Here is a 22,574-nt window from a genome sequence, read left to right as displayed (position 1 = left end):
GTTAATGAAAATAAGGCTTAAGTGTGCAACAATTGCACTTTGTCATTTACACAGCTTCTCATACGTACTGAAGCAGCAATTAAATGTAGCTCGTAATAAATGAACCAAGGAGGAAACTCCTTAGAAACCCGCAGTCTGGAATTTAACATTTAGTAGTTACAATTTTATAGTCTTCGCTGAATTACAAACTAGATTATATGTATCTATCAAATTTTACACTAAGAAATTCTAAGAGCGATTCTGAAATTCCCACATCCATTCCAAGGGACACTTCCCTCTTGCAGTATTTCACATAAACCGATTGATTGGGTATATCTAGAGAGCGCAATTTAACCAAACCTGTCACAAATGAGGCTTCTGGCACTATGCATACCATACATTGATAAATTCTGAACTGCCCATGTCCTGTCTAATGGACAGTTACTTCTTGCAATAATTCATATAAACAGATTGACTGGGTATCTAAAGTGACCGGAATTCAAGCAAAACTACCACAAATGAGGCTTCTGACATGCAGCATACACCAATAAATTCTGAACTCGCCATGTTCATTCAAACCGACACAATTTTCTTGCTATATTTCGTTTTAGTGATATAGTATTTAAGAAGTTCCTTAAGAATTTTATTCAGGTTTTGAACGTCATTATTGTTTCTGCCAATCTATAGTAGTTAATATATATATATTTTCTTTAAGTTTAGAACCATCAGAATGGGGCTCATTTTTTGAATTTAAATTCTGGAAGTTAATAAAAGTTATAGGGTGTCCTATATCGAAAAATGCAAGATTTCTCGAAAACAAAAAAAAATCTTTGGTTTTATATTTTGAAAAAGTGGATTTTATCTACCATATGAAAGAATAACTAATTTTATCACATCTTCCATGAATCACAAAATTTGAAAATTCCCTCACAGCGAGGGAACTAAAAACGATAGAGAAGTGTGGTTTGCATCAATCATTTTTCCCTTTAAAACTGCGCTGAGAAAACGTATATTAGTCTTTTAGTTTTTCCTCTAGCGTTTAAAAAAACATAAAATCCACGGAATTCGGACCACTCTGTATAGTCCTCATATTGTTACAGGTTTTCGCTTTTTAAAAAGTAACTCAAAAACAAAGGCAGAATATCGTTTTCCTAACGACATTAAACTGATCCTTAAATTCTCTTTACTTTTAACATTCAATCATTTGCCTAGTTCTCAAGATTTTAATAAATTTTGAAGTTTTGTCCTTGAGCCATTTTAAGTTCCATTGGATTGAGTTCAATTAATAGTGAGCACGGAAACTATGGGATATTAAGTTGGACGACTGGGAGGAGCAAGCGAATTTATTAATAATTTATCCATAAAATCCTTCATGAAAATAGTTAATTTCCCAATTAAATTCCCTCTATAAAGTCGTAAACACGGAAGTTTTATAAAGCGAAATTTTAATTAAAAAACCTTTCAGCGAAAGGGGAAAAATAGTGAAACTGATAATGAAGAGTTAAAAGAAATCGGTAATACCGAACTGGGGATTAAATATTGCTGTTATTATAACAACTACTAAAGACCCGGACGTCGGTTTTTCCTGTGTTGCAAATTAAAAAATCCCTGCTGCTGCTGTGGTGCAGCATTGTCCTGGTATATTAAGCATGCTCGAAATTTATAGCTGGAGTTTCGAGAATTTGTCGCTTAGTTGTGTAATTGGGTTTAATTGAGTTGAACGTTCAATTAATTGCTACGTTTCTAATAAGACCACCTATATAAATTTCGATATATTTATTTGAAGCAAATTGAAATTTGAAGCAGGTTTAGGAGTAGAAAAATAAGAGACCAGCCAGAGAATTCGAAAGAGTATAATCTCGAATAAAGAAATATTTGGGTAGGACTAGCTTTACATTTTTTCTTTTTGATTGTTTCATGAAATTACCTATATATCTTATGATCTTCACTCCTCTTTAATTGCAGTTACGTTTCTTTATTTTTATATTGATCAAGACAAATTTCGACGTCACAAAAGGGAAAATTTTCATACTGAGTCTTTTTTTTGAGAAATGTATATTATTTAAATGGTATTTAAACATAGCTCTAATGTTATTTATACTCTAAATCTTGATCATTTGGCGAATGAACTCATACCTAATTATATTAGTATTTGAATGATGTATTAATTTATATCTACTTAATCTAAGAAGAATCCATTTTAACATAGCTCCGTTGCATAAACATATTTTTGAAAACATTCTTGTTGAAACTAGTAACTCTCCTGATTACCACATATACATAAATATTACCGAAGTACCCTATATTTTCGAGCGAATTTACATGCGGTAAATGCAGTTCGGTCATAAGGTGAACTTTACAGGTTCTTTAAGGAAGATTGTAACTCTGTTTAGAAACAAACTAAATCGCTTATTTGATTTTTCCATTTAAATATGTCGATAATGGTTGGTTGTGTACTCATTATATCTAAAATTCTATTAGACAATATATCTCTAGATATATTTACATATATTAAAAATGGGAGAAAGATCCTTTAAATATTATGATATGTTTCTGTTATACGATCCATAAGTACTAAGTGTATGGACCCTTTATAATTGCAAAAAAATTCATCCTTAAGGCTGCTCCAACCTTAAATGTTTATTTATACATTATTGTTATATATTATGTTGTTTTACGACTGTCAGAATATTGCATTGTCGCTGACTCAAAAATGATATCGAAAGAACATCAAGTTACGTACTTTCATTTCCCATGGGTTCATTTCTATTTGTATGGCTCCGAGGCTCTTAAGCCTTTCACCATCGCCGTGTGTGTACGATTTTTGCCACTTCTAGATCCGATAAAATTGCAATAAACATACCTAAATTGACAATAAAATAAATGATCTATGCAAAAATATCACGCCCCTTCACTATTAATGTATTTTAGAAACATATTTCACAGCCTTTCAATATAACTCCAAACGGAGTCTTTTAAAAGAAAGATACTTTTAAAAAATGTAGATAGTTCAAGCATTTATTTACTTAGTTTCGGATCTCTTACTTAGTTTTTTCGTTAATTTATTTTCAATTAAATTTTATTATTTATAGAAATGTAGTTTTTAAAACAAGAAATCTTGACAATTTGGAGAAAACATATTTCCTCATAAGTAATACGAATTTGGGCATCCGCACAAGGACGCACTCAATGCGGCAATATAGTGGACTTTTTCAACGGCCCTTTTTAATTATGATGTTTGTTAACCTGTTAAGACAGACGAGCTTTCGCCGTTCATGTAGCTACATTAGCTGCGCACGTACTGGTATGGATGCTGAAATTCGCCATATGTACTTCAATGTAAGTGAAAATATGGTCACATTGCTGTAGTTCATAGGTGCATTATTATTATAATTCTATACAGAAAAATGTCCGAAAAGTCAAGTCCATCTTTGACTCAAATATATGTGGCAAATCGGGCCCTATTTCGAAGGAAATCGCCCTTTTTGAAAGCCTTCTCTTGTATCCAACGACACACAGCAAAGTTGCAGACAGTTTGAAACGAACTAACGGCAATTTAGACTCGCTTAACTCCCATAGCAAAACTAGCTAGAAACTGTAATGGACTTCGAAGCCCGCAAATACACAATTACAAGGAAATTGGCAGCATATATGCATTCACGTAAAGCAACCGTTTATAGATGTTAGAAACACTCCTGAGTGTACCTGAGAAATGAAGTTTTTAATTTAAAAGCTTGGACGAAAATTGCGCTTTACATACTTAGTACTGTACAATTACTCATAAAAAAGAATGTATTTGTAGTTTTTCAAATTTGGAACTGAAAAATGTATATTAAACCTCTCACTTTCGTAAAATAACGAATCGTATATTCTAATTATACTGCCGACAAATGTAAAAAAGGTTTATCTACGAAATATTACGATGTATTATTTCGAAAGTAAGGTATACCAAAATAGCTCCTTCACTTCTTAATAGATATTCTATAAAAATTTTGGACAAAATATTCCGTAAAATCTATACTATGAAATTTTCGAAACTGTAAAAATCTATCAGGGGAGGGGACACATTTTCTTAATTTTTGTAAGGGTCATTTATTTCTTGCAACATTTTTCCTCCCTAATTTCTTTACCTCCTAGCATCGCATTGAGATAAAATATAGAAATGTTGTCAAAAACGATAAAAGCGGTACATTTTCTTATAACGCATTGTAAGCAAGAAAGTCAAACTTACAAAAAGCTCTATTGGATCCCCTGTGAGATTAAACTATTCACAGGCAGCCAATACTACATTTTCGTCCCTTCACATAATAATCTATTACTATATTATTGCATACTTAATGTATTGGTGACATTTTACGAAAAAACAAATATAATGCAAAGTAATGCCCCTATTTGGATTTATCGCATGTCCCATCGCCAATTACTCATTCCGTAATTATGGCGAGCTCAATATGAGAAATGTAATATAACTTTGCCAGAAGTCTTAGGAGTTATTTCTGGTTCTTTTTCGGATTCAGTATAACCTTTTAAGTATTTGCTTGTTTTAAAAAGAAAAATTTAATTTTCCTGAACAACAAAAAATAATTCTCTGAACAATTATTACTAAAAGCAGGCAGTTCACACTCATCCAACTTCTCCCCGATTACACAGTAAACCAAAATAATAAGTTCCATAACGCTGACAAATGGTCCTTGTAGATACACGTTGCCGGCCCTTTCCGAGGGAAAATAACTCACTGCAGGGCGAGCAATAACTTTGCTCGCAACACGACAGTGATGAAGGTGAGTTTATGCAAGTTAAATTATAGTTTGTCATAATCAAATTGTCGACAAAAAGTCTGCCGACTTGGAGAAATAATTTTTCTCCCCCAGTCCCATCAGACCCCTCCAGGGCCCCAAAACAAACTTGCCACTGTTGCTTTCATCTAGGTTCATTTGGGCAGTTTTACGTGAAAACGGTGAAATAATTAAATTTCTTTTTGAAATCCTTAACCACAAACTTCGCACGACAACCACGAGAAATTTCCTGAAAGCCCTTATTACATTAAAGTTGTCATTTCCCCGATACATTAAAGTTTTGGCAAGGAAACAGTCCATAAAGGCTGTCTGGGGCACTTCGGCGTATCGTGCCAAAGACTTACTAGAACCTCTTAATATAATTATTTTAATGGGCGGTCGCTTAATTCAATCCTGAATGATGTTTACTAGATGAGATTTCCAAATTTCCACATCTTCGCACTTCAGTTTCTCAAATGGTCAAAACATAATTACTAAATCTTGATAATTATTTTTGTATGAACTTAGAAAGATTAAGGCTTAGGAAAATAAACTTTTCAAAAATATTATATCGTCGTGATGATTCCATGGAAAACTTATTATGGACCCTATTTTGTATGCTACGTGCCAACAAAGCTTCTCCTTTCTTCACGTCTATTGACGACTGTACTCATAATTTCTTAAGACACTAAAATTGGAAGCATCTCCTACCGCTTTCAACATATACAAAAACGTTAATCATTTTATAACTAGCTTTAGCAGTTCCAAGACAACCACCCTACGATAAATTATCATAGATGCATCTTCTATGGCCAGGTATGGAACGACCGCTATTAGTTAACAAATAACCAGTTAACAACTGGTAGATGAAGTGTTCTTTGAAATGTAGTTAAAGCTTAATCAACGCTTAAAACAAATATAGGATAGAGAGTGTTCCATCGAAAACTTTCCAGCGCAATTATTTTGGATAATTGAAAAAATATCATAAAAAGCTAAGATATGTCGATTCTGTTTTTAAAGAGGAAACAAAAAAAATCTAGGGGTGTTAAATCAGGTGAACTCAGTATCCACCCAATGGATCTGCGGCGACCTATCCAGTGATTAGAGAAATTTTCATCCAGAAATTAATATACTGTTGCTTTAAAATGCCGAGGCGTTCCATCCTGTTGACATCACACTTCGTTTTCTAAAATGTTTTCATCATTTTCGATAGCCTCCACAATCATCGGGTAGATATGAGTTTCCAGAAGAATAAAGTACAATTCCCCATTGAGATTCCTCAAAAGAAACAGTGGTCTGATTACTAGGTGACGGAGCGTTCCAGCTCAAATATTTAGATTTTGAGGGTATTGAGTACGTTCCTCTCTGAAAAGCTTCCAATTGGAATCACTCCAGTATAGATAGTTACGGCGATTAACTAATCCATTTACAAAGAAGATCCATACGTCCGAAAAGCAAATTGACTAAACTAAAATGAGATTGGCCACAAGTCTATGAGTCAACACTTCACAGAACTGAAGGTGACGATTGAGATCGTCCTCGTTGAGTTTATGGAGCAATTTAATCTTAAGTCATACTTTTAAGCTTTCAAAGTACTCCAAGCAACTCGTCGCAGAGACACCTGAAACTTCTGATATTTTGCAAAATTAGTTCAACTGTTTCAGCCGTAGAGTTAACCATTTTCAGACATTTTAAAGCACAAATCACTTGAAGTTTTTGGGTGCAGCTCAAAGGAAGGAACATGTACTAAATAAATTTTAAACTGCTGAGCGAAAAGTCAATGACATCTTAAGTAATTTTTCCGCAGATTATTTTAGCAAAGTAAAAGTTGACATGTAATGAAAAAACTTTGTTTATTCAAGTTCGTTAAATGCATTTTGTTAATGTTTCATCGCATTTTCGGCATATTTTGGACGTTATTTTTGTCGTTATTGTTTTGTTATATTTTTGTCAGAAGTGGTGGTCAAAAATAAGAAAATTAGTTATTATTTTTAAAAGAATTATATTACTTTTAAAATGGGGATCACTCGACCCATAATCCCATTTAAAATTCCAAAGCTGATTGCATCCCCACACAGAGGGTTGTTGGAATAAATTTGAAATCCGCACCATCATGTGCTCCTCTCGATCACAGAATTGACGTGTCTGGGCGTTTTACGATATTTCTTCGATTATTTAAAATAATTGTGGTGCAACGTTTTCGATGAAACACCCCGTATGAATAACTTCCGCTATTAAAAAGTCACTTTGACTGCTGGCCTCTCCTTGACTGGAGGTTACTTACCTGCAGTTTTAACAAGATATTGGAAAGCCGGCTTAAAGTAATTCCTAGTGATTTCGATGCTATGCGCTAGATATTGCTTGGTGCATTTAACTAGTTAGAAGGATTATCAAATATATTGGCCATATATGAAACTACTAAGTGAAGAGGGGTAGTCCAAGTGGGTACCCCCAGGCGGAGAAATCCTTTTCAAAGTATTTCCATCTAAAAAGCAATAAGATCTCATATCTTATCACTCTAAGGTCATACATCTAAGTAACTTCCGAAACTTTCCAATTTTCAACTTTCTCTGAAACCCATTGCGACACCAACGTTACTTCCACCCCTTCTATCACCGGTTAACAAGCCTTAGGTCTGAGATCGGGTTAGCTACTTTTAGGTTAGCTGGCTAGAGTTGCAAGATCAACTAAAATAGGGAGGAAAATGGTCTTTTATTCAGCAGAGATTTTACATGGATCCTTGCACATTTGGCACAGCTTCTGAGATACTAATAAACAAAAAAGTATTCTTCGGAATACTCTATGAATGTTCATAAACTTTCGCGAACATTATAGCAGAGTTACTTGGCTAGTCCTAATATGTCGTTCGCTGCACGCACCTCTTTCCCCGCCCATCCCCTGAAAGCAACAAAAGCAGCGACTTTTTTAAATTTTACTTTCAAATGTCAATAATGAGGAAAAGTAAGCGACGGAAATTTAAACATATTGAGCTTTCGAGTTTTATTAGCGTTGCTTTGATTTAACTAGATTAAGTTGCCGCGGTTGACTGGTTCCATAGGTGGAATAGAATGGGTACTCCAATTTAAATGTAGCTAGAAACTTTAATTAAACCCTTTTGAAGTGGCAAAGCCTGGGCGAAACTGTGTATTTGACTGATAATAATTAGTCTTATAAACTAGAATTTTACTTCCCAGAAATGAAAATCGAATAAACCTCAAGTGTGCTTCGCGATTTATTAAGTCTGGCACAATTACCCCTGCTTCGAGAAGCGGAATTAAGTCTGGAGAATTTTGGTCGAAAGATGGGACTGGGATGGGATTCTTGAAAAGATGTGTCTGTGTCTAATTTACGTTTCAATGAAATTACAAGTGTTATTGCAGCCAGAGGGAAAACAGGAGCAGCTCAAACTGAATTGCGGTTTGTCGAGTTTCAGCTAGAGTTTAGTTATTCCCTTCTTAATTTCTCTCGCTTCCATGAAAACGGACTCATTGTTCTAACAATGATTGTTCTGGTGAATTTCAAACTAAAGAGAATTAGACTTCATTATTTGGATTAAGAAAAACAAGGATATACAGTTAAAACCAGATATGATGACAGCAAGGAGCTGAGCAAAAAGGATCGCTATATTCGGTCATCGTTGCATCAAGACCTATTTTTTTGGTGATTAAACGAACATGCAAAAAACAAAAAAAAAATGTTACAAAAATTGAAAACTATCACAGATAAATAATAAAACGTAAATGCTGTAAATAATGACCATTCATATTCCGAGCCTTTTTAAACCATTTTAATAATGCCTGATCAATATTTCCATGATTGGGTATTTTAAGTTTTTTTTTTGGCAACAAATTTTCAATTAAATGCATTCTCGATATTTTCACAATAGTCGAATTGAATTGAAGAGTAACTCTCTTATAATGGTGTTGTAGCTTTCACCAGTTTCAAGTCTGGAAATTATTATAATTTTCTCCTCAACGGAGAAAACCTTTCTTTTTCTTGAAGTCATTTTTTAAAACGCTATAAAATTACAATAACGCAAACAAATTGCCTTAAAATAGTCTAAGACTATTTTAAGGATATTTTGACCTACAATTTTCTTTGATGATTTTTAAAAATTCCAAAGGTACAGGGCTACAAAAATTTTCAACAATAGCAACATTTTATTACTAAATATTGATTATAAAGCTTCTTAACCTACAAGAACTATTGAAAATTATTACTTCCAGTTAGGATGAAAGAATCTAATCTTCCCCTCATTGACTCTCGAATTCTTTCAGAAACAACAGGATCGCTTCTTATTGAGTTACTCCCAGTAACAATCTGATTTTTAAAAACTTCCACATTTTCCACTGAAGTATTATAAACAACTTATTTATATCTATTTATTTTTTTATTCATCAAGGTCTTCGTCAAATAGGCACATTGAAACAAAGTGGGGGACAAGAAAAACATTAAGAACGCTAAAAGTGGAAAGGAATGTCCTGAACATGATAAAGAAATATCCAGATACTGATGCTGATTGTTTTTACCGACGAAGCGAATTTGTCAAGAAATGGATTGGTCGAGGTGGACCTCACAATGATTAGTTCATTCGAGGTAGTCATTTTTAATAGTTCTTGTAGATTAAGAAGATATACATGTAATATGAAATGTTGTTATTGTTGAAAATTTTTCTCGCCTTGTATTTTCGCAAAAAAGGGTTTTTCCGAAATTTATCAAAGGTTAAAAAATTTTTAGAATAGTCGACGGAATAATTTCTTGAATTTATGCCGTATGTTTAACAGAACAGACACCCTATAGAGTCTTCATTAATAATTCGGGTCTTTTTCCCGATAATTCACATTCTCTCTACTCACTTTTCTATAAAAAAATTCATTTTTTGGAGTCGTTTAGCGTCACCAAATGTATATAAACATATCGATAAATAAAATTTTAGATTCTATGATCAAATCAACACACCTTTTTGTCGCAATTTTAGTTGTTTGGTGTCAATAAATGGCTCAAGAAATATATTTTTTGTGTATTTGTAGTAATTGAAATATAAAGTCGACACTGTCAGCGTTCAATTAGAAATTCCGCAAAAAGAGACCGAAACTTTTAAAAATGCGGTGTTTTAGCAGCTTCACATTCAAATGACAGAAAAACAGCATACGTATATATGTGTCTCAAATGTGTGTATTAAAAAGAAATTTTCTAGAATGTATTCGTAAAACCGCTAAAGGCACTGTTTTATAAAAATTGTCGGTCACTCTTTGAATGACTTAAAATCACCAAAAATGTCTTTTTTGCGGACGTTTTTCCAGTGGAGTAAATGCAAATTCACCCAAACTTTCCAATTTCCGTCGTTACATGCGACTTGTCGTTACACCCGACATCGTTATTTGCGACTTTCACTGTAATTGGTTAATTTGAAAACAGGTATTGGCGAATTTGCGAATTCAGAGAGGCGAACTACGTTAACCGAAAACTCGGGGGATGTACGAAATAGACGACAAAACGAAAAATGCGAGGAATAAAAGCAAATAATGTCAAAAAATACAATTTCTGGATAACCGAGAGACACTTATAACTTCAGAAGAAGTGGAACAACAATCCCTACAACTCAACTATAATAAATCTACTTTGCTTAACAAGACCAACAAAACAATCTCGCTTCCCTTTTCCTCCAGCCACCCTCTGGGAGTACTATCAAATATAAATAATGGACACGCTACAATTACTAATATGTAGATCATATATAGAATTAAATAAATAAAACGAGTTTATAAGCACAGAAAGATCAAAAGGTCGATAGTTTCCAGACTCTTTTTTCATTGAAAACTGATCGTCGATTTGCGAACCCAAAAGGCACCTCAACGTCCCTAATCGTTACTTGACTTATTAGGTAAAATTTTGGTAGTTAATTGCCCCTTATGTAATAACTATAGTGGCACGTAAATAAAATTAACCATTTCCGAATAACTGATTTAACGACAGCGCTTAATTTAAGTTCCAAAGCAGATTAGGAGGGTCATTGATTAACTAGGTAGTTAGTGCGTTAACTAATTATATCGAAGTCAAATAAAGCTCCCGAGATTTGTGTTCATCGCAAGTGGCTCCAATTGAGGGTCGTACGCTTCCTCTTTGATTGAAAATTGTTGCCAGATAGCGTCTCAGTTATTTATTAGTCTCATGGATTTAAATCAGATTTAACTATGAGGAAAGCCTGCATGATGAACTTTAGTGTCTATATATTATAGAGAAAGCGAGAGAGCGAGAGAGACAGACGGAGGGTGGGAGAGAAAGAGAGAAAGAGAGAAAGAGAGAGAGAGAGAGAGAATAGATTAATATTATGATTATCAAAAGAGGGAAAGATTTATACAGAAAATCAACATATGGTAAATTTAGCCAACATAGTCCCTTTGCGAAAATTTTGCGATTAATAATAGACCTTTTTTTCTATTTTAACAACTGTTTGCGATGCCAAAAAAATTCATTTCTCTCCATTAATTGACTTTAGCAACTTACGATACCGAACTATACTATTGTAATGTGACCTTGATAATTTTTCTTATGACAATAAACTGAAACTCACTTAATTAGAGACGTAATTGAACTCCAAATATCTGTCAAACAGTTAATTTCGCAACACGTTCATTAAAAAATTGTTGAGCTTTCCACAGTCGTAACTCAATGGAATTTTTTAAGGTTAGAATCGGTCATTTTAAATTCCTATAAAATAATTAAAAAATGGCGACACTTCCGGTTATACCAGAAGCATATACCAACTTGACTGTTTTAAACATAACCCTCTAATGTTTTTGTAATTTTCGGATTTGCTTCTAAATTTTAAGGCCAGTTTATGTAAGATGCCTTACTTTTAAATGTTACATTTTCCAAGTTATTCCGAAAAATTTGAAAATTATGATAGCTGCAGGACCTCACGAAAATCAGTATAATTCGCTAACTGCAGCGAACTTTGGAATAGTTGTTTTTAAGCTCAAAAGGAACCTAATAAACTACATTTTGATGTATTACAATTTGACAAAAAGCTGCCGAAACATGCCTTCAAAGTTATATGACTTCAAATATCAATTGCTTATTTCAAATGAGACATTCTGTCCAACATCGATTCGGGAAACCTTAATAATATTTTAAACAGAATTAAATTCTAGAGTCGAAAATACTTTGTGGTATAAGGTATCCCTTTTGAAGACTTTTAATTTAACGAAAAATCCGAAATCTTTTTAAAAATTTAGGGGTTCCCTTTAAAATAACGAAGTTAGTAACTACTTCCGGTATAACCGCCATTTTGAAAATATTTTACTTGAATTTAAATTGGTCAACTCTTGCCTGAAAGAAATTGAGGGAATGATGTCAAGGAACTCAAGGAAGTCAAAAATTTTCTAGTGAAAGGGTTACGTGGCTGAATCTATAAGGCCTCAAAACACTTCGAGATGTTTCAAATGCGTTCCACCTACTCAAGTACCCGAAAATCTTCGATTTCAAGATCACAAATAATTGACAAAAATCCTCCTCCTTAACTTCAGGTTACTCCGGAATAATTCCTATCATAGATAAATGAAACATTCTAACAAACAACCTTCAGAAATAATTGAATTTTGTAACTTTCATCTTTGTAAAAGTGGGGTTATTCAAAACGCTGTATTAAGTTCAAGTCTTCTACTTATTGAAAAAAGACATTTAAGGGAGTCGAAAGAATTAATTAGCAAAATCCTTTCACTGGAATAGTCTTCAAGGGAAACAGGCACAAAGTAGCAGCACAATATCCCATTTTCATCCAATTACCAGACACAGAACGAAAACGAGCTAAATGATAATCATTAGAAAAGTTTTCAATTAAAAATGCAGCATCGGCGAATTGTTTGTAGACAATTCAACGGGGGAAATAAAAACGGACCTGAAAGTTTTTTAATTAATTTTCACAATGCATATTCCGAACTGAAATACTAATGGCACCCCTACGGCTTTTCGTTTGTTTGGAAAGAACATGTCTAATATTCCCCCGTGATGTGCCGTGAATCCAGATAAATCAAAATAGCTCTAAAATCCGGTAGACAAGTCAATTTGTCCAAATCAAAACGAAATCCGCAATGGCGGCTCTATAATCAAGACTCCTGCGTCATTTCCCCGGTCTTAAATGAAAGGGCCTGAAATATGGACGTTATTTGTTTAGCATGTCAACGGGGCCGGATCTCTGGAAATGTGGGAAAAATAAAACTGGAATCACGTACGTGCGCCTGCTGGAAAGATCCGAGTTCCTTTTGAAAAGTTGACAGAGTATCCGCCCGCTTTTCTGCACTGATTAATGTTATGAACGTACTTATCAGCTTCGAGGGTCGTATATGTATTTAGGTCCGGTTTTATTGCCCTTATTATTTAATCTCGAAAATCAGAGTTCGGCGAGCGGTTTAACGAATTATTTTCTTTGGTTACAGCTGGAGAAAACAAGTTCCAGTGCAAGAGGATCGACTACTTTGCTCAAGAAGACTACAGTCCCGACTTAAAAGACTCAACTTTAGTTATTCCTTGTAAGTAATGCGTATATTATGCAGGGTAGAAAGTGTCAGTGGACATAGAGATAATGGAAGTAAATAACGATGCCTAGTTGAACCTTACTATGTTGAAAATCTCTACTAATCTTTAACGATTAAATTCATTCACCATCTGCTCAAAAGTTTATACTCGCTACACAGATGTTTAGTGAAAAAATTTTAAATTATTTCATTTTAATCCATCATATCAGTTTTTTTCTATCTGGATCTAAAATGTCCAACTTGATTCATCCTATACAATGCACTATTCATTTTTATAATGGATTTTTGCCTCAACTCGACATAAATCTAGTCCATGCACGATATCGCTCTTTTATTATTAAAGCTTTAGTGCTACATTTTGTTACTCACATTTTTCTTATACATATGTAATAGACTTTTTATAATATTACATTCACTGCAGTACTGACTAATGCTTTTCTTCTAGATGTAGTATCCAAAGCAGGAGTATTTTTTCTCGTGGCCAGCTGCATGATGATCGCAGCCTTCATCTGCTGTATCTTGGGCCAGTGTGTTAAATATAGGGGAATATACACTTTTATATCCGGGCTACTTTTTATCTTTACAGGCAAGACCTTTAACTTATTTGTTTCGGTTAGCTGTTAATAAAATGTGGTTTCAGGGTTAATAATGTTACTAGGGTTAATCGTGTATATATCAGTGTTCAAAGCCGAAGTAGGTAGCAAACTAAGACCTCAGTCACAGATAAGACCGCCTTTGCTGGAATACGAATACGGATACTCGTTCCTGCTGTACATAGTCGGACTATTCTCCACCAAATTATCAGGAATAGGCTGTGTTTTTCTATTTATGTATAGGTAAGTGTCAAAATATTAACTTTATGTATTTGACTCTATTCTCTATATACGTGGTGCTACAAATTTGTGGAATGTATGGAGGTCTTCATACTATGAGAGATGCAAAATCGGTTAAATTAAGGCAAATATGCGCAATTTAATACTAATTTCAAATTCCTTTTAAGATTGGAAAAATTCTAAATACATCCGAAGATTTATACAAAAAACCGAAAGTCTGTTGTGTGGGGACTAATAATTGCCAGAAAGATCTTCAAATTTAAATTTATTTAAAGGCGGCTGTCGTGATGCGTGTGGTTTAAACGAGTAGCTAAAATATATATACTAATTTCCCTGCAGTTAGGGGATATGAAAAAAAAAACAAGAAACTGTGGACAGGCAACTGAAATATCTCGGAATGAGAGACTTTTCGGAATATTCAAAGAACGGCTTTAAAAATAAATGTAAAGTTCTGGACTTTATGGTGACCGCACATTTCTTCAAGCACGTATATTTTCAGGTTAGTTCAGGTTAATTAATAATCAGCAAAAACTTCTGAAAGGAAGCTGGTTGAATATATTACAGACAGTAATAGTAAAATTGATATATGCACTAAATATAGATTTAAAAAAATATAATATAGGATCTTCGCAAATGATATCACTGTCATATCACTTAGTGTAGTTAAAAAGTATATCATATTGGGGATATACATGGCACCGAAATACATATACTTTTCTGAAATGTCCATTAATATACATCTCATATAATAATAGGTATATATAATATTGGACATACAAAACATATTCTTAGAACAAAGTACCTTTCAGGACGTCTAGTGAACGTTATATGCATACTTTTAATGATATATGAAAAGATGAAATTTTGCTAATTCACTATATGACCAGCACTAAAAATGTTAAAACTTCCCTCACATTTAGATTTTTTAATCTATTTTACAAAAATTGTGCAGTATTTCTAATTTCTACATTTTTAGAGTACGTTATCACTGGAAAAGAAAAGTCTACGACGAGTTAAAAAAGGGTAACAGACCACCGTCGATAGTGAACCTGCACAGAATAATTGACGTGCCACTACCCACCGATTATCCCTGCAAGCGACATCCTTATTATTACATCAATTCAAATTCGCTTACTTTTCCTCGAAGTCCTGCAAGAAACACGTACGTATTAATATAAAAACACCATTTTGTATTCTCCAATATTTAACGACCCCCCAATCAATACTTCTTTTAGTTCATTTTGGGGAGGAATCATCTAAGTTTCGGAATGTTGTGAATTTAGTATTATTTATACTTAATAATTTTTCATTTGATTGACAGATACCCCCCACCACCTCCTCCCAAAGAAATCGTCCATCACGAGTCTCCGTGCTCCCTACATCGCTCACGCTTTCACCAATCGACTCCCTCCCTCAAAGAGGTGTCTACCTCCTTCTACGACTTCCCCCCACCACCCCCGACGATATCGTACCAATTTGACGAACATTTCTCCAATCGGGAGCGAGCGTTGTCGCGTGACGTCACCGTAAACACGATGTCCACCACCGCGGACGTAAACCTGGACGAACTTCCAGAACCGTACTTCGATGAGTATTCGCCCAGTTTGCCCCAAGAGTTTGTGACGTTTGATCTGGATCAGCCCTTACCGATTAGGGCACAGAGTATTGTGAGTATAAGTTCGCGAGGTGGGGGCAGGAAGAATTATGAGAACGACGGGACGTTGAGGAGGACTACGCCTGTGTAGGGCTTGTGGGACGGGTAGACTTAAGCTTGTTGATTTTTGAGGGGTAAATGTTGTGCTATTGGGTTGTCTACACATGTTCATTTTTGCAGCTACTACAAGGGGTTGCATTAGCATCGGAAGTGATTGTTAATTGTCATTCACTTTTGTTTGTAGTCATGTCTTGATATTGTGTCCGTATTTCCTTAAGTTTTGTTCAGTCAGTATGTAAATAACGCATAGTGTAATTATTTTGAACTTCACGGTTACTCTATATACATGACTCTATAGTTTAAAATGCCAAATGCTATACCGAGTATAAAGGATCTCCATTTAAACAAAACAGTAACTAAGAACATAGGTCAGCAAACGCTTCGTTATTTCTTTATTATTTACTCACAATTTTTTAGAAATATATATTTTGAATTTCACTTTAAACATTTGAAATGTAACTCTGTTCAATCTACTGACTCATTATGAAGACCTCCAAAGGATTTTATTATGGAGGCCGATCCACTTACCGCTCTAAAGCTTTTTTGCCGTATGCCACTGACAATCACTGACCTTTTCCGTTGTTTCCGATTTTCTGTTACACAAAAAAACTTTTTTTACATTTTTGTTTAAAACAAAAGTCTTCTTACTAATTTTAACTGTTAAAATTATGGTTATTACTTAAAAAAATACATGATAATGTTGTAAAAATGGGTAATCTAATAATTGGTCTCTTTTAATATAATAACGACGGGTTTGAGATTTTTTTTTTAATTATGTACTTCAGTTTCAAGAATAATTACATTATGCGCTATTTTATGATCACACTGTATAATTAATACCATTTTGTGCTGTATGGAGTTCAATGTGGCCCAAAAAATAGGTATTTTACACATATCAATTATTAGAATTATTTCCAATGAAATGTAATTTTATTAATTCTCCTAAACTGCAGTAGAAAGGTGCTCCACAATTGGAACAAAAACGATGAAACCTTATTCCAAATTCAAAAGGAAATATGTCTCGTGAACCACTAATGTGATTAAATGCTTCTTCAAGATTTTTATTGGATGGACTTCATGACTTAAAACCAATGTGTTGAAAAAACTTTACACTGGAAACTAGAAATGCTACATGTCAAATGGTGAAAATATACGGGGTGTTGTGGTTGAATGTTTATTTATTTTTTTATATTATTTTCAAAATATTTAGGTTAACAACCTGAAAACTTGTTGAATTATTTTTTTTTAAGCAATAAGATGCATGTGTGCAACACGTATCAGGTAAAAAAGTACAACTTTACACATTTTGAATCTTATCAAGAATAATGCTAAAAAACCTATTTGAAACCTTAACTTTCAACTGTATCTTTCAGAAAATCGCAACTTTCGGATAGGGCATATTTGCGCCTACAGGCACTCTTTGACGTGATGCTGGTTTCGGATTTTTAATTGCTTATCCATATAAATTTGTATATGGCCATATGTAATGGTTGTTACAAACTCTAAACGAACCATACTATACGATATAGAACTAATCTTATAAATCATAAAAATTTCAAGGGATGTTAAATTAATTCAAGTTTTAGATTCAAGACTGTCATCAAAATCTTTAGGAAGCTACGAAAATAAAGCAATGACTCACAAGACAATATTTGATTTGGAATTTTATCTAAAATTTCACTGTTATTATTTCATTAATTATGGAGTACTGTATTTAATAAATATGTTAAGATTGTAATACCGTTAATAGGTCATGTTATTTAATATACAGGGTGTTCCAAATTCGAGAGTGACCATTTGAATCTCAGAAACCATAAAAGATATAAGTTATAGTTAAATTGTAGGCCTGTTGAGCCATGAGTTACTTAACAAAATGTCATTTGGAGAACTAGAAGTTTTCGAGTGGTTTCTACTTCCCAATGTAGATAATCAAAACAACTATTCACATTTTCTATATGGATAAGTTGCCTTCCCCGCCGAGTATGTTAGGTCATTGCTTTTAAGAGATCCTATCTAATCCTAATTTAGTATAAAAAAATAGGTGTTGGTATTTAAAAAAATTAAGTTATTCAAGATGGCAGGGAATCGAAATGTCGGGGAAAAATTCTTTTAATGCTATTTTGTAGGTTAGGAAAATTACCTGTTATAAAGTGTCAGTATCCTGTCAAATAAAGTTGAGAAAAAATAAAAACCACTTCCCAAAATTTCTGTTTTTCCGAATCTCCTGAATCAATTTCCAATATTCCATAAAGTGTTTTGCTAAGAGGCTCATTGTGCAGCTTTCCCACCATTTAACCCGTCTTATGTCTGTTATGGTTTCCATGGACGCTCTGTACATATTTACGTTACAGAATAGATCTACTATAAATAATATTTTTTACAACATTTTGAAAACTATTAACTATTTATATACTTAGGTAGGTGCCAAATTATGATATTTTCTACTTTGAACAAATTTTTAAACAATTTTTTTAGTTTTTTATACATATGAAAACTTATTGTTTTTAGAAGGTTATAAAGTGGATAGATCGTTATGAATTGTTATCTAAATCAAGTTTTATTCCTAGGGAATAACAAAATAATTGTTAATATTAAATAATAAGCTGAAACTTACCGACTTTGTATATGTTACCTGTATATACGAATGATGTTTTTATTTCTATGTTATACATATGACTATATTCTAAATAAAACTTATACTGAATTTCGATATTCGTTGTGTTTATTGATGAGTACTGACGAGGAAAAATATTAGGTTTTTAAAACATTTTAAATTTGCAATAAAGATTTTGAGCGATTTATTTAAACACGCGTTAATCTTATATCATAGAAGATAAACTTGGTAAATGTAGATGTCAGAAATTGCAACACGTATACAGAGTATCTGGAAAGATGTTACTAAAAACTTTAGGAGATATGAAGAAGGAAAATATGGTACTAGTACTTTATACAGGGTGTCTGGGTTTTCTCGAATATAATTTATATAGTAGGCTAATATTATTTTTATGCATAGAATACGTGGTTAAAATCCTACTGCAAAAAATACGGACACCCGGTATGGAAAGATTCCAAGCGGCTTTCATTATTAAGCTATTCATTCTCAAAGTACGAAGTTAAAAAAGTATTTTTGCTGTAACTTTCAAACAATTATCGTCATAACAATGAAAGTTTGACTTTCAATACATAAATTTCCTCAATTATTAATATTCGAGTAAGACATGTTTGTGCTAATGGTCGTTATTGGATATGTTGTATCTTCAGCTTTGAGTTCCCCATTTTTAGTGAATCACGCTGTATATAATTTCATAGAACTGAGGTGGCCATCTATCACACAGATACTGAATTACTCGGTGTGACCATTTTTCTTTAACGTTCAATTGCATGTGTATATGCCCTAATTCTAAACTGGAATTGAAGTTAAATGCTTCGATTTGTTGTATGGTTCATTGATTATGGGTTAAAATGTTCGGTTTAATTTCAGGTAAAGTTAAAAATTAAAATCGGGCATTCAGCCGCTGCAGATCCCTGTATTGCCGGCATTCATCATTTATTAAGTTAAGGCAGCATCTGATTAGTGTCACTAGGAATAAAGAATAAATCAATAATCCCGAACAATCGTAATACGACATGACAATCAAAGATGTCTATAGTGAAATTGAATTGTGAAAAAAATAAGAAGTGTAGCGGACCTGATCTGGAGTCAAAAAAGAAATTGTAGGTGAAACATTATATTTTTTTACTGACCATTTAATTTTGAAATTTTATGGTCTTTGAGGAATTCTGTGAAAATATGAAAAAAAGGATATAGACACATTTGTCCAGAAGCGGGTAATATGAGGTAAGGCTTAAAAATACTTAAACATTTTTTGTGCATATATAATACTTTTATTGACAATTTATAATAAAATATTTATTTATTATTTCCCCGATATAATAGTGATTTTAAGTGGGTCACAAAAAAAGAAAACTTTTCCACGGGCTCTCATTAAATTATTTATTGACCGAATAGATGATTTAGTGAGCACAAGCCACAGGATGGTCGTTATTATGAGTTTTGAAAGCAAATTATTTAAAAATATTTTATAGTGATAATAATAATAATACTAATACGAACATTATGGCTGGTTAAGCCACAATAATTTTATAATATGTATAAAATATATAAAGCTTTTATAATAATAATAATAATAATAGGCGATTTATCATTAAATATTTGTAAATTACTGTACCTGATGCGATGCAAAATTTTCCCCTACAGCCCCAAATTCAATTAAATCTCGTTAATCATAATTTCTCATAGAACAGATCGATATTCAAGCACTGCTGGAGCTTTATGACTCTGAAAATGCAAATTTGTCTTTTAATTATTTTGGAGATCTATTTGGAGAACTTATGCCATATGTTAGGAAGAAATCAACCTAACATCATTTTACTATTCGATTTGAATGTTAAATTCAGTGGTAATGGAATTTAAACCGACAATGGAATATGAAAACGCACACAGAATTCTCGATAAAAAAAATCAAATCAGCACAAAAATATTGGCACGTGATTTTAAAAGAATTTTCCATATGGAAGCGTTGCTTTTTGCCAAAAAGACTTGGGAAGCACAAAAATAATGCCTCAATTCGTAGTATTAACGGCGTCTTCGACTCTTCTCCCGTTTCATTCGCGAAAAATGTCAAGTTGCAGAAACAATTTCAAAAATTTGTATGTAGTTTAAGGTTAATTTAATTGAAACGTAATGAGTGTTCGTTTGAGATTATACCTGATAAAAACGTGTAAAAATGGAGTTTGAAGATTCTGTTCGGCTTAAGAGTTCTGAAAATGTGGTCTCGCTTGGGTCCAAGCTTCCGAAAACCACATTGGGAATTCTTGGGAGCTTGTGCATAAACAGCGTAAGCTCTCTTTTAATTTAATTTTAGTCACAAATTGGTGTGGATTTTGCTATCGAACTTGTTGGGTGCCGACGTATCTGGTTGTTCATACTAATCAAGATCAATTCCCAATCTCTCCATTAGTATAGGAAAATTAAAGTATAGGTTACTTGACCGAGAGGGTAATTTCTATACTAACTAAAATATAAAGGCACATCGTTAGTTCATTTCTTGGATTCCGTTTAAATTATCTTCAAGATAAGATTTGCCAGTGAGTACTTTGATATACCGTCTTTCAGTTACCAGCTGTTTTCATTTGCTTCATAGCTTCTGCGGTACCTAATATAAGGTAACTGCGCATACATGCCATACACGTATGAATTGCTAATTTGAAAAAAGTACCTCTATTGTTGTTTTTCTAGCATCGTTGCGATATTAAATAAAAAATTATTAAATACTTGTAGTATTTAATTGTAGTGAAGATTTTGGAGAGTTTTCCAGTGTCTCGCTAGAAAATATAGTGTTTCAGGGAAGAGTTCATTCTAAACCTCTAACCTGAACCCACTTGAATAATTTTTTCTGTTGTTTGTTCAAAAAACACTAAAACATGTCAACTTTGACAGGGAGGGATATATCATTTGGTAGCAATTTTTTTTTAATCTCCCCTGGAAATCTCTGGAAACAACTCCTTTAAAATTTTCAAATTGGAAAAAGGGTTGTGCCACACCTCGTTTGAAAGGTAATTTCAGACTACATGGGCCAGCCTTTATTTTTTATTTTTGTACGTCCGTTTTTGAACTAATCTAGTAATTAAACAAAAATCAAATTATTGATTTTTTACCTTGAATGTTATTGTATTAAATGAGGAAAGTCTACAGTTAGACTCAAAAAGTTGGAAGTCCCAAATTATCAACACTAATCACATTTATAATATTCTATTTGAAATTAATGAACCCTAATTTTTTTGGAAGGAACAATTTACTGATATTTTCTTTTACACTTAATGAATTTAGTACTTAGTGGCAACACATCACTTTGCGGTTTGTTCAATTTTTAATTTGATTAAAATGGTTTACACGCTACAAGAGAGAATCGAGATTGTGGGCCTACATTATAAAAACAATAAGTCTACAGGAGCGACAGTTAGTGTTTTCAATTTAAATTATTCTGAAAATAATGGTATGGAACGTTTAGGTACGGAGAAAACTATATATAAATTCCACAAGATGCTATATATCATAGGAAAACTGAAATACTTGAATACAATCCTCGTCGGTTAGAACAAGAATTAGTTTTTCAACAGGATGAAGCGTCTCCACACCACAATGCTGCTATCCGAGAAAGTCTAGATGAAGAATTTCCTGGAAGATAGAATGACAGAAGAATTCCAGTGGAATGGCTCACAAGCTCCCTTAATCTTAGTCCTCTGAATTTTTTTATAGGAACATTTAAAAATAAAAATCTATGACACACAATCTGATTTCCTGGATGAGGTACGTGCCCGAATCGTTGCAGGGTGTAGATCAAAAATACTAGAAATGTTGTGAATGTGCCACGAATGACGTCTTGAGGATCAGTTGTACATATTTATGGAAGTCATTGGAAGTCACTTTCAACATTATAATAAAATAAATAAAATATCAGTAAAAATGATTAATCAAGCCGAATAAAGTTACTCGGTTTCTGTTTAATTTCTATAAGACATACGAAAATAAAAAAATAAAAGGTTGACCATGTAGAGAATAAAATTACCTTTTAAGGGAGAAATATAACAACTCCTCTTCCAATATGAAAATTTAATTAAAAAATTTCAAAGGGACGATTTCCAGGAGACATTTTAAAAACACTACTAAATGATG

The 22,574-nt window shown here is 33.1% G+C and overlaps 1 protein-coding gene across 1 annotated transcript in view; it reads left to right on the top strand.

Moving 5' to 3' along the window:
* Positions 1–18,548, top strand: part of stg1 (stargazin-like protein) — a 273,000-nt gene extending 254,452 nt beyond the window's left edge. The window contains exons 3-7 of the mRNA XM_066281608.1: positions 13,193–13,285; positions 13,737–13,877; positions 13,932–14,127; positions 15,101–15,286; positions 15,446–18,548. Of these exons, the coding sequence (XP_066137705.1) occupies positions 13,193–13,285; positions 13,737–13,877; positions 13,932–14,127; positions 15,101–15,286; positions 15,446–15,869 (1,040 nt within the window). The 3' untranslated portion in view covers positions 15,870–18,548. The remainder of the gene's footprint in view (positions 1–13,192; positions 13,286–13,736; positions 13,878–13,931; positions 14,128–15,100; positions 15,287–15,445) is intronic.
* The last annotated feature ends 4,026 nt before the right edge of the window (positions 18,549–22,574 follow it).

This window comes from Euwallacea fornicatus, chromosome 4 (genome assembly GCF_040115645.1).
Source record: "Euwallacea fornicatus isolate EFF26 chromosome 4, ASM4011564v1, whole genome shotgun sequence".
Classification (NCBI taxonomy): Eukaryota; Metazoa; Arthropoda; class Insecta; order Coleoptera; family Curculionidae; genus Euwallacea; species Euwallacea fornicatus.
This window is presented reverse-complemented; position numbering and strand designations above follow the sequence as displayed.